Raw genomic sequence first — 12851 nt, 5'->3', positions numbered from 1 at the left:
TAAAATGTTTTAGTTGTTTTTAAAGTGTCAACGTTTCTTTCTAATACTCGTGAAAAAGCGAAATAACTGAAGGTTTTAGTCAATTCAGTGTGTCCCCCTAGGTTGACTTGAAATCTTCTGGAGCAGAGAGAGGAGCTGTGGATTATTGTTGGTGCCATGTATGTATATATAAAAAATATAATTTTTTTTAAAACACCTTGAATTTCAGGGGGGCGCGGGGTTCATTTGGCGGGGTGCAGCGCGCCTCCAAGACAATGGTAGGGTCTTAACCCTTAGATGCACGAGTGACTGGACCCTACACTCTTCCATAAGTGGGTCAAAAAGGACCCCTATTAGAATAATATGTGTTTGTATGCCATGTTTGTCATTTTGGTTAAGAAAAATCACTTGTATAATATTATATTTTGGTTCACACTAGAAATATTTTATATTTAATTTTTCAATATTTATAATTTTAGAAAAGAAAATTACATTTTGAAAAAAAACGTTTTCCCAAAGGATTCCATAGAAAATGCATGCGGGTCATTTTTGACCCACTTATGGAAGCTTGGGGTAGTAATACAAAAACTACAATTTCTTAAAATGTAAATTAAAAATTTGAATGGCATGATACCCAAAACATGTTTTTTGAGGAATAGCTGGAATATGAAATGATAAAAAAAAAATGTAATTACAAAGATACTCTAATAAAATCACCTTTATTCACATTCCTACTACTTTAATTTTCCTTCAGATTATAAAAGAGGAAGTGGATAATATGTTATTGTAATTTCAAGCGTATAGCACATTTAAACCCAAATTCAGGAATATGGGCAAAAGAAAATCGAGATAAACGAGTAGTAGTTTATTAAAACCCAACAGTAGGTGGCGGTAATTCTCCATTTGCGAAAAATGCAATACATTTAGAAAACGTAAAGGTGGGGTAGGTAAATTTGAGAAACCGGCTCGAGATCGCTAGAATTTGAAAATACACAACCGGAGAAAATCTGCCACTTCCTTACAGAGCCCCTCCTCCAACACACACGAACGCGCACATGACCAATGAGGGCACGAGATAAGTTTGTGCCCCGATGGAAGGCTGACAGGCAGGTAGGCCATCCAATCGATTGGTTGTACTTTTTACAGTACTACGGCTTCTACAGATGAAAAAGTGTATCTCGAGCCGATTTCTGAAACTTACCCCACCTTTAATGGAATATATTTATAAATCTCTACAGCGGAGCAGAAACTTGTTTTCATTGCACTTAGAAGCATTTTTGCTTTTCTCTATATACTTTTAAAGTCAAGAGTCATTTTTTCATTCCAATTTGAAACTGAAACATGAAATCAGATATGAGACGCTCTGCACAGCTCAGAGACAAACTGAGAGACGGTTGATACTGCAGCGGATAGATTTAAAAAAAGTGAAATGATGAAACCTGGGTACAGATTCAACACACACACACACACACACACACACACACACACACACACACACACACACACACACACACACACACACACACACACACACACACACACACACACACACACACACACACACACACACACACACACACACACACACACACACACACACCACACACACACACACACACACACACACACACACACACACACACACACACACGTATTAGTGCCAATGTAAAAAAGTATATATATTACAGAACTGGGGTTGGCGATGACAAGTAGTACATTTCAAGAAGAAAAAAAAATGAAAGAAAACAAAAGAAATCACATTTCCGTTTTTTTCTCATAAATGTAAATAATCTCAAAATATTCATGTTTTTTTCTTGTACATTTACAAATTTAATCTTCAAAAATACCTGAATTTATTTCCTATTTACGTACAATGGCCCTAATACACGTTGTATTGAACAGTACGCTAACAGATATTATCTTTAAAATCACAAAGGTTTGTTGATATAACTACAAAGTGTCACATTTGAAAAACAACGCTATCCGGTACTGCTACTAGGATTGTGTGTAATCGCCATAATTGTATTTTCCTATTTTTGGCAGCACAACCGGGCAGGCGCACACACACCCTGTAAACCAATAGATCTGGAATACACACAACCATTATCCCCCCCCCAAAAAACAGTGTGAGATGTCATGTAATACTGTGAGTGAGAGCGCTTTGTTCGAATGTGTCTTTATCAATACGGCAACACATGATGGGCTGCTCCGGGTCTAGGCTGTGACACACACACACACACACACACACACACACACACACACACACACACACACACACACACACACACACACACACACACACACACACACACACACACACACACACACACACACACACACACACACACACACACACACACACACACACACACACACACACACACACACACACACACACACACACACACACACACACACACACACACACACAGTTAACAGTGGCTCCTAAACCGCTATCCGTGTGACCCTTCTGACCTCTCAAGATGTACCTACATTTAACCTCCTTACTTTCCCATTTATTTGTTTCTAAGAGTTAAAAATGTGACTTCTGGACGTATTTCTCCCAAATTGTACATTTTTTATGCCTAAATCTACATTAAAAACCCTGGAGATGTCACGCTGAACCTATGAACAGCTCTACTGTGATATAAACGTGTCCTTTCATCTATGTGCAGCCCTGCAGGAGTGAAGCCTCAGTTTGTGGGATATCATGCATGTTCGTGTGGGAGGTTCTAAACCGTAAAGGCACCCTGAGATTAGTATCCTAAAATCTTCTCTTACAGTCATTCGGTCTGCTGTGCGTCTATCAGGTGTTCCTATAACGTTTAGCTGGCGTGTTAGAGTGTGTGAGCTCCTGGAGGACTCAAGGTCACCAAAAGGACTCATGTCACAGCAGCCGTCTCTGTTCTTAAAGATAGGTGTCTATGGCTTCAGGGATTTACCTCGCTATAAAGACGGCGTGGGTTTCGGTTTCTGTGAAGCGTGTGCGTCCATCTTGAGTCCGTTTAAAAAAAGAAGAAGAATAATCTACACCGTGTCCTCGTCCATCTTGGCCACGTTCTCCAGGGCGACGGCCTCTGGTTCTTTCTTCTCCGCCTCCTCGTCAGATTTTGCCGGAGAAGGAGGCTCCAACATGGCGGTGAGCTCCTCCTTAGGCTCCTCCCTCTCTCTCCTCTCCTCCTCCTTCTTCTCCCGCGCCAGCATGCGGTAGTTGATGGTCATTCCTACGAAGAGGATCCCACTGGCGACGATGAGGATGATGCCGGAGGAGATGTAGGTGTAGTCGTAGTGCTCGTAGTAGTTATAGAAACTTCCTGAAGGTGGACAACAAAGAACAACGATTCAGATTTCATCTTCATTTTCATAATTTTCAATAACGACCAAACTGACGGACATTAAAGTAGGAATGCAGCTGCCTGACTTTCGTCCACTTCCAAATTTGCAACAGTGATTGTGTTTCCATTATATGTTAACTTACAGATAATTGTTCTCCCAATTAAATGTCAAAAGATAGTATAAAAACACTTCCTAGAGCTCAAGTTGTGTCTTTGTTATCCCTCAACATCAAAAATAAATTGGATTTAAAGCATTTTTTGCTATAAATCCATTATAAAAACTGTTGTTTTTTGCCTGATGGATAAATAATTGTGTCGACTTACAACTGCAGCTCTTATTGCTAAACAACTTCAGAGGTGTGTAGTACGGGCGGTGAGGCGGAGGAGGGTTATGCTGACAGAGCAATGGAGAACTAAGAGCGTGAACGTGGTAAACATTATACATTGACATTTTATCTTTTTAACTTTATACATCTGTGGTAGGAAACAACGTGTGTGCTCAGTGTACCGAGAGTCTGACTAATGTACTGTTTATCCACAATAATAAAAAAACTAAAACGTATACAAGAGTGAGGGGGGGGTACTTTTCTTTCTTCCCGTTTCACATTGACCGATACTCTGTGTATCCCTCATTGTTCTCCCATGTCTTCATTGTTCTACTCAACGTGAATTGTTTGTATTCCTGTTACGAGTTATTTATTTGATTGTATTTATTATTGTGTGTATTTGTATTATTATTGTTTTGTGACCATGACCTAATGGGGTAGGGGTGGGGATTTCCTTTAACAGACAAATTGTCCTGTACTTTATATAATGTGCTGAAAGTGCCAGGTCTGCATACAAGTAAAAAAACATATACAAGAGTGAAGTTCCTCCTGTGATGCATTGTGGGTGTTTTACCTGTCAGCGGTGGTCCGAGCAGCACCGGCCCACACTCCACGATGGTGACCAGCCCCACGGCGGAGGAGAACCTCTGCGATCCCACCAGGTCCATCAGCGTCTCAAACAGCACGGCGCTCAGCCAGCCGAACGCAAACCCGAAGAAGATGGCGTACACCACGAAGCCGGTGTAGTCCACGGAGAGCGGCGCCAGCACGTGGCACACGCCGTTATAGAGCACGGCGGCGGCGAAGAAGTACTGGATCCTGGGCCGGACCCACTTGGTGTTGGCCAGCATGCCCATGGAGGGCCGGGCGACCATGTCCACGAAGGCCAGCACAGACAGCAGGAAGGCCGCCTTCTCTTTGCTGATGTCCTTACTCTTGGCGTAGTTAGAGAGGAAGACGAGCGGCGCGAAGAGGCCGAAGAACATGACCACGTTCCCCATGAGGTAGAGCAGGAAGCCGCGGTGTTGGAACAGCGTCAGGTCGATGAAGGAGTTGATGGTCTGTATGACGGTCTTCTTCTGCTGCGGCGCGACTGGCTCCACGGCTTTCACCTCGCTGGCCTCTGCGTCGAGCTTGGCTTTTTGGGGCGAGGGTCTGAGGGGCCGCATGAGTGCGCCGGCCACGCAGCAGTTGAGCAGGAGTCCCCCGAGGATCAGGAAGCTGCCCCTCCAGCCGAAATGGTCGAACAGCCAGGTGTTGAGCGGGGCGAGGGTGGAGAGGAACACCGGGCTGCCCGCCATGGCGATGCCGTTGGCGATGGGACGGCGCTTGTAGAAGTATTTACCGATCATGGTGAGGGCGGGGTTCAAGTTAAACGCTAGACCCAAACCTAGAGGGAGAGGGGGGGTCGGGCGGGGAGAAGATGACGAATTTCTTTTTTTTATTATCCTGCCAACCAAAAGAGAATGATAACTACATAACCTCATTTCTGTTTTTTACAATTTTACATCCAACAAAATGATGTTGGGAAAGACAAGAAACAAGCATGCAAAAGAAAATAAGATCTAATCCGTCTCCACTAGATTCGTCATCATCATATCGTTCATGGGGACACTTTATCAATTAGATGACAAATGGAAAAGTACTCAAGAAGAAAGATACATTAAAACACAGAATAATAACAATGATACTATTTTACATACACCTTTCACTTTTTGTATTTTTAAAGAAATAAAATCCATTCAAATACATTTCTCCACCAAGCAATATCATTTATGTATTATGTCATTTGTAGTAATGTATCCCTTGGTGACTTACTCTTTCTTTCTCCTCTATCCTGTCCATCTCTTCAAACCACTGATAATAGATGACTTGTGATAATATTGTAATGGAATCACGGCTGTATGTTTTCAGAGTATTGAGGAGCAGGTTGGAATGCGGCTCAGCCAATCAGAAGGATCAGAACTTTCTGTTTTCGAAATAGATTTGAGTTGAAGTACTTTTGGTTATATTTGCAGTTTTGTCACTGACCTCCCACTACTCCTATGCAGAAGTAGAGCTGCCCCACCGTGTTGCAGAATGACGCCAAGATGAGCCCGGTGCTGGCCAGACAGCCTCCGACTAAGATGATTGGTCGGCTGCCATATTTGTTCACGAGGATGCTGCTGATTGGACCTGGAGGGAAATAACTGATGTCATATAAAGAAAATATACATTACAGCGAATAAGACAAAAGCAGTGCTGAAGTATTGCATCTTAAGAAACACCATTTAAAATAACATAATAAATATTAGATGATAAAAGGGAATTCACAGTTATACATAATTGTGGATTCAGTATGCAGAAGTGAATATTTTACTCTTTTCTTACAATTTCATGACATTTTATCGACTCAACAAATCACGAATAAATCGAAAAAACAACAACATTTAATCTATTATAAAAAAAATTGTTTTTAACATATTGAATATCTTTGTAGGGTCGGACAAAACAAGAAATTGGAAGACTTGGGCTTAAGGAGACTGTAACTGTAATCGACCAAACAATAAAGGATTTAATCTGGAGAAGTAGGGAGTGACAAAGAAATATAAACTTTTAAAGAAAACATTTCAACTTTTCACCAACAGGTGGGGCTATGATGGCAAACATTGAAGAAGATAGCTGATTGTGTAACAGCAGTGGTTGCATGGATGTTACATGAAGGAGGGAGGGAGGGATGAGCCATGCAGTGCAAGCTAGGGCATGGCTCACGTCAGGGTGAGAGTTTATGGAGGGGATACAATGAGGGAGAACAGGAGAAAATAAAAATAAGTAGGGAGGACTGATCGACCAAGTACTAGTTGCTGCACTATACAACACATTCAAACCCATAATGAACAGTATTTACAGAGAGGTCTTCCAATGACACCTGGGTTTATTGATCATCCATATTTAATGATGGTTTATCGTGGAACAGATAACTATTAAAGGGTCCATCAGGCCTGCACCGTTTGGCCTTGAGCGCCCGCAGACAGCACAGCTCTTTGTCCGGCCAGAAACCCCCCAGAGCCCCTCAGAACCCTTCCATCCTCCCACAGACCGCAGGGAGAGAACACAATGAAGGTTACACACAACGATATTAAATCAACCTATGATGTCGGGACCGAGGCATGTGGAATACCGATCCATCCCACGCACTGGGAGCCTCTGGGAGACACTCTACTGAAACACCCCGGATCTCTTAGACATTACATTACATTACATTACATTTAGCTGACGCTTTTATCCAAAGCGACTTACAATAAGTACATTCGACCAGGAAGACACAACCTTGAGGAAAACAGAATCATATAAGAACATCAGGTTTCAAAGAGCCAATCGTTTCAAGTGCTGCTCAACTGGCTAAGCCAGTCCTTTATTAGTATATAAGTGCTCTGTTAGCAGTTCTTTGTTAGTCATTCTATCGCTCGAAGTGGAGTCGAAAGAGATGAGTTTTCAGTCTGCGCCGGAAGATGTGCAAGCTATCTGCTGTCCTGATGTCAATGGGGAGCTCATTCCACCATTTTGGAGCCAGGATAGCAAACCCACGTGTTTTTGCTGATGGGAACTTGGGTCCCCCTCGCAGCGTCTTAGAAAGACGGACGTTTGTGTCGTACCCAAACCCTGCCGTACTTTGGAACACTGATGCTCCCGTTCCTCCATACGACATGTTTCACTGAAATGAGTTGTGTTTGAGTTCAGTGCTTGATTTGGGGGTTGGTTCAGGTTGCAAAGCTCATAAGAACGTTTGCTTTCCACCGACCAGAGAGATAGGACACTACTCATGACTTCACTGTTAACGTCGCTACTTTGGACTCGAAAAACTTCTCCAAATCCCACCCTAGTCTCTGACAACAACTCTGACTTATGCGTCTCTCGGCAATTGGTGTTAACTGGGCAGAACATCGGTGCTTGATTTCAACCAGACGTCGATGCAGTCCAAACATTAAAAAGGGTTTCGCAATTGGGCTTCAGCTTTGAACCGACCCTGGAACTGGCTTGGTGGAAAGTGGAAACAGGCTATTAGTGCTGTGAAGTGGTTAGCTTCCACTAGCGCTGCATACAGGACCCTCCCTCAAACAACCTTAAGCATCCTCAGACTCGGAGAGCAAAAGGACAGCAGAGAAATGAAGAGAACAGAAACGTAAGAAGAGAGACGGGTGAAGGCGGTCCACGTGCTTCAGCCTGCGTGCCAGCCTCACCATGAATGGGCCTCACATGGGCTCAGACTGGTTCTCTCTGGATGTGAATACAAAGACTGCTGAACCTACGGTGTGTGCGACTGCACGGCAGGACAGTCAGTGAAGGGGATGATCATTCCTCAAAGCTCTGACAGGTGGTTCACTTAAGTCTCAACAGTGGATGCAGCAATGTTTGTGTTGGTATCATTTTGTACACAGATTTATGGGCAGATTTAAAAATGTTGACGACTCAAGAACTGATCATAATGTTTACAAACCTTTCCCAAATACCACACACCAAGACCCTGAGGAACACAATATAATAATTCATGCTGTGATTTAGGATCAACAACTTCTGACATTTGGAGATATTTGTAAAATAATTGCATCGTTCAGGAATTGAATGGCAATGTCTCAAAACTGCTCAGAACATCCCCTTATCGTCCGTTTCCCTAAAGAACTCATACATTGTCTCCGTTGCATTCTCCGGCTAATATTTGTATTGAACGTGATGCGTGGTACTAATAAGCAGCAAGATGTCCCTTTCATCAAGAGTGATCACTGCAAATCTCTACGAAGTCTGCAGTGCTGGAAACCTAAATGAACCAGTGGAAGTGAACTTGGAAGGGATTGGACTACATGAAAAGGACACGCGGCTAATAAGAATAAAAAAGACCACCAAGCAGCAGGAGGAATGCCATTGCCTCTGAGATTTGTGACGTGGCCGGCTGGCAGAGCTCCTCTCTCTAACCCTGCACAAAGTAGGAAAGCCGTGGACAGCTTCTAAAAGGAGAGCTAGCAACAAACAAACGATCTTTCTGATGCACGAGACGGTCTCTCACGTTCACACAACAGGGTAAGAGGTGAAAGTGTCACAGGAAGTCAAAGCCCGCAGGGAAACGACAGGGCCTCAGACTCAGATTGTGGTGCTGTCCATCTGTAAAAAACACATGTGGAGTAAAAACAAAGCCAGAATACTCATCATAAAGATAAGGTCTCTCATATCTGGGCTTCACACCAAACTGTAAAACAAACATCATTCTGCACATTGGGTCAAATGGAAAAGTTTGAAAATGCTTGAATCAGACTTTTGATCTGTTGAACATGTTCTCTCTCTGAGCCACTGAGGCTTTAAGAGTATTCCGCAGACTGTTGGCACCGAGCACGTGGCTTTCATCTGCATATGCCGTCCATTGTAATGAAAATGTCACTTTTGTCTGCAGACATCTTCCTAGAGCAGATGGATGTTGTCTCAGTAATATTGTATACATCTAACCTAGAATGCTTCCTGTGTCACCCCTCTGCCAAGGACACGCGTCAATCAAATTAGTAATAAAACATAATAAATTGCAGCAAAGACCTTGGAGAGTAACCACAGCAGCTCCCAGCTGACACAAGGTGTAAATCACGGGAGACTACGGAGCAGAAAGGAGGTTTTTTGACCCACCTTGACCCCTTCTACCCGTGCGAGAGGGGATCCGTCCCCCCAAACGCCACCCAGCTCTCTGTCCCCCCCTCTTGGGGTTCACTGACCAGATTAAGGAGCCTTCTCCGTCTCCCCAGTCTGACAAGGTTGCGTGTGTACAAAACTCCTTCCAGGAAAATCCAGGGCCCCGTGTGCTGATAGCTTTCTATTATTTCCGTCCGTAGCAAACTAAAACTATCTGGATTAAACGTCAGGCCTTTGGCACGAAGAACCTTTTCAATAAATGATTTTAAGAAGCAAAACCTTGGTTTGATGTGCTTATCTAAAACCTGATTAAACGGCACAGCGGTCCAGCTGTTCTTACGAAGTTAAGATTCGTTTTACGAGTGAAGCAGGAGGAAGTGCAGATGCCACTGTGTTTAATAATTACCTTCAATGCAAGAGGTATGCAGATATCTTATCAAAACTTAAGCTTCAGCTGACTTCCTAAAAATGTCCCAAATTGGGATCAATAAAGTACTATCTTATCTCATCTAATGTCGACTCATGTTAGCGTCCTTTACAACAAGCTTTAGATCAGAGCCTGCCTCCTTACTCTCCTGTACATCTGTCCCGATTGTTCCGTGTCTTCATTGTGCGAATAAACAAATCCAACCCCTTAAAAGTTGTGTTAAATATGATTGAAGTTACACTCAGTCTTCATCACGTCCGTGGTCCTCTCAGCTAAAGTCTGTTCCCTCGGGCACAGAGGGCCCTTCACTCAGACCACGGTGGATTTGCCCTCGAAAAGTTGGCAGCGGGCCAGGCCGGGGTCACGCACTGAATACCCCTCTGGTTTCTGTGTTGTGTCTGTCTTGTCGCTGAGGGCCTGGCACGACGCCCGTCTCGGTGGGTCGCCGTGTCCGAGGGGCCGGTGGGTTTCCATGATGCAGTGAGGTGAAAGAGGCGGGCACAGAGAGTCTACCAGAACACACGGCGTACACTCCAGACTCCGCATGAACCTGATTGTGTGTGGAGCTTCGCCGTGAACAAAAGCAACTTGTACAAGGACAGGAATTCATTTGCATCCGCTCGACACTCACATAAACAAATCAGTAGTGACGGTCTTTGTTGCTTTCTCCCAAACACAAAGAGGGCAGTGAGTGGTGTGCTCGGGAACATTATAGAAACGATTCGTGCTCCCCCCTCCCTCTATCGCTTGCTCTCATTCTCTCTGTGAACCAAAAGAACACAGAGAGGAGGAAGGAGAGCAGTTGCCCTCAGCTTAACTGACACAGCATCCACCAGAGAGTTTAAAAAAGGGATGTGAGGAGTGAACCCAGCTGTGACGAGCTATATCCCGGTCTAAATGTAGGCTCTGCTTCTTGCTGTACTTCGGTGATTTCAATCTATATAACAATCTACTTGTGTTGTGAGACACAAGAGCATCAGCCGGTGATGAGTGACCAAAAGGGCAAGAAGAAACATCCATTACAGATGACCGAAGCTTTAGAAAGAGAATATCTACAGTTTGGGAATTAGGATTCGTCACTTTCTTGCAGAGTTGGATAGAAGATTGATACCACTATGCATCCGCCAACATTAGATTTTAAGAGTAATATTTTGAAATATCCCAATATTTTGACCAAATACCTTGATATGGATATTGCAACGATATTGCATGGTTATTGCGGTATTAAAAGATAAAAAATAGATCATCATCAGTTATGTGGACATAATAAAGTGGATAAGGAAAATAGTAGAATAGCACAGTCTGGTAAGTTCATATTATGACAGCCTTTAAAACCAGACAATACTTGTGCCATTTTATAACAGTCTATATTCTTTTTTGATTTCCTTTTATTGTTGAGTGCAGCTGAAGATAGACAGGAGGCGGAAAGAAAGAGGGAATAGCATGTAAAATCGACTGTGGCAAAAACCTTAAGGCTTCATATGGTAGTGTGTGGCATTAGATCTTATACATGTGCCTAATAGAATGGAGAGTTGTGTCTTTTGTGCTCAGGGAAGCTGACGACTTTGACGATAATCATTTCTCTTTTTTCTCTCCTTTGCTAAATCGGCTTAAATCTAAATTCTCCTTCTTATGCTTAACCATATCAATATCCTGTAAGCCCCCAACACTGGACACACACACACACACACACACACACACACACACACACACACACACACACACACACACACACACACACACACACACACACACACACACACACACACACACACACACACACACACACACACACACACACACACACACACACACACACACACACACACACACACACACACACACACACACACACACACACACACACACACACACACACACACACACACACACACACACACACACACACACACACACACACACACACACACACAGTTTGAAGAACATGAAATCCAGAAATGACAGGACTTAAAAAGGAAGGAAACATGTCTGTAATTCCACCTAACTACTAAAGCCATGAGGATTAGGATATGATAGGATAGATACGTGCAAGTTGTTGAGTTTTTCTATACTGCTTGACTGAGTGATTCCCACTGCTGCTGAATTGGACGTTTTAAATATACTTCCTCATTCCAGGCCCAGAGCTAATGAGAGACAGACAAAATGACTCATCTGTGGTCCATTGTTGTGGTTTCTGTCACTTCTTTTTCCAAGGCACTGTCACAAGGGATTTTCATTTGGAACACGGTTCCTCACGGAAAAGAGGAGTAAGAAGTTCAGGGGACATTTTGCAAAATATGACAATTTACAAAGTGTCACTTTATTACGTAAGTTATTTTGACACATTTTCATTTGTTTTGGCTTCTTTAAACATGTGTTTTATTTCTCTTTTAGGAAGGAAGAAGGGGGGGTAGCAAGGGTACTTTTCAATCCTTTCCTGTATGAGTTAGTGACATTTTAAGGAGTCATTGTGACTGTCGGAATATCGCTATTTATTTGACTAAACTCTAAAACATAAATAAATGACACTAGGGTTACTTAGAGAACGTAACATAAAGCCTGTTTTGCACACAGTCTCAAACAAGACAACTGATACACATTACGTGCCTTTACCAAGCATTATATATCTGTTCTGTGGCACTAATGACCACTTAAATATCAAAGACATTAACTAATATGATTGTTGCCTCATATATCCTTCTCTCAAACACTTCTGAGTGCACTCCAAATAGATCGTTTTCATCTCATCGTTTATTTGAATAGGGACAATGTACATTAATGAACGCATATGTAAACATGCCGGATTTTAGCTTTGAGCTCATTTCCATCCGTAGTCCCTGACATACAACATATAAGAACATGACATTTGTAAACATAGCAACAAATAAATACATGATGCAAAAGAGCAAGAGCAGCACACACAAGTATTTACCACATGTCAGTACAATATAGCAGCAACGACATATTGAGTGCAAGATAAGATACAAGAGCTACCTAAAGTGCGAGAGGAGATACCCCTGTGTTAAAGTGCAGTTAGCGGTGATCGCACGTCTGTTTGTTTCTCAACCATTCTTTGAGTTGACCTTTAAAGCTATCGACAGTGGGACAATCCCGTGTCTCAGTTGGGAGGCTATT

At 42.9% G+C, this 12851-nt stretch overlaps 1 protein-coding gene across 1 annotated transcript in view; it reads right to left on the bottom strand.

Moving 5' to 3' along the window:
• Positions 1-2342: 2342 nt before the first annotated feature.
• Positions 2343-12851, bottom strand: part of LOC117449551 (monocarboxylate transporter 1-like) — a 33452-nt gene continuing 22943 nt past the window's right edge. The window contains exons 3-5 of the mRNA XM_034087303.2: positions 5672-5815; positions 4215-5030; positions 2343-3293 (exon numbers count right to left, since the gene is read on the bottom strand). Of these exons, the coding sequence (XP_033943194.1) occupies positions 3007-3293; positions 4215-5030; positions 5672-5815 (1247 nt within the window). The 3' untranslated portion in view covers positions 2343-3006. The remainder of the gene's footprint in view (positions 3294-4214; positions 5031-5671; positions 5816-12851) is intronic.

This window comes from Pseudochaenichthys georgianus, chromosome 7 (assembly GCF_902827115.2).
Source record: "Pseudochaenichthys georgianus chromosome 7, fPseGeo1.2, whole genome shotgun sequence".
NCBI lineage: Eukaryota > Metazoa > Chordata > Actinopteri > Perciformes > Channichthyidae > Pseudochaenichthys > Pseudochaenichthys georgianus.
The sequence above is the reverse complement of the archived record's forward strand: the minus strand, read 5'-3'. Positions and strand labels throughout refer to the sequence as shown.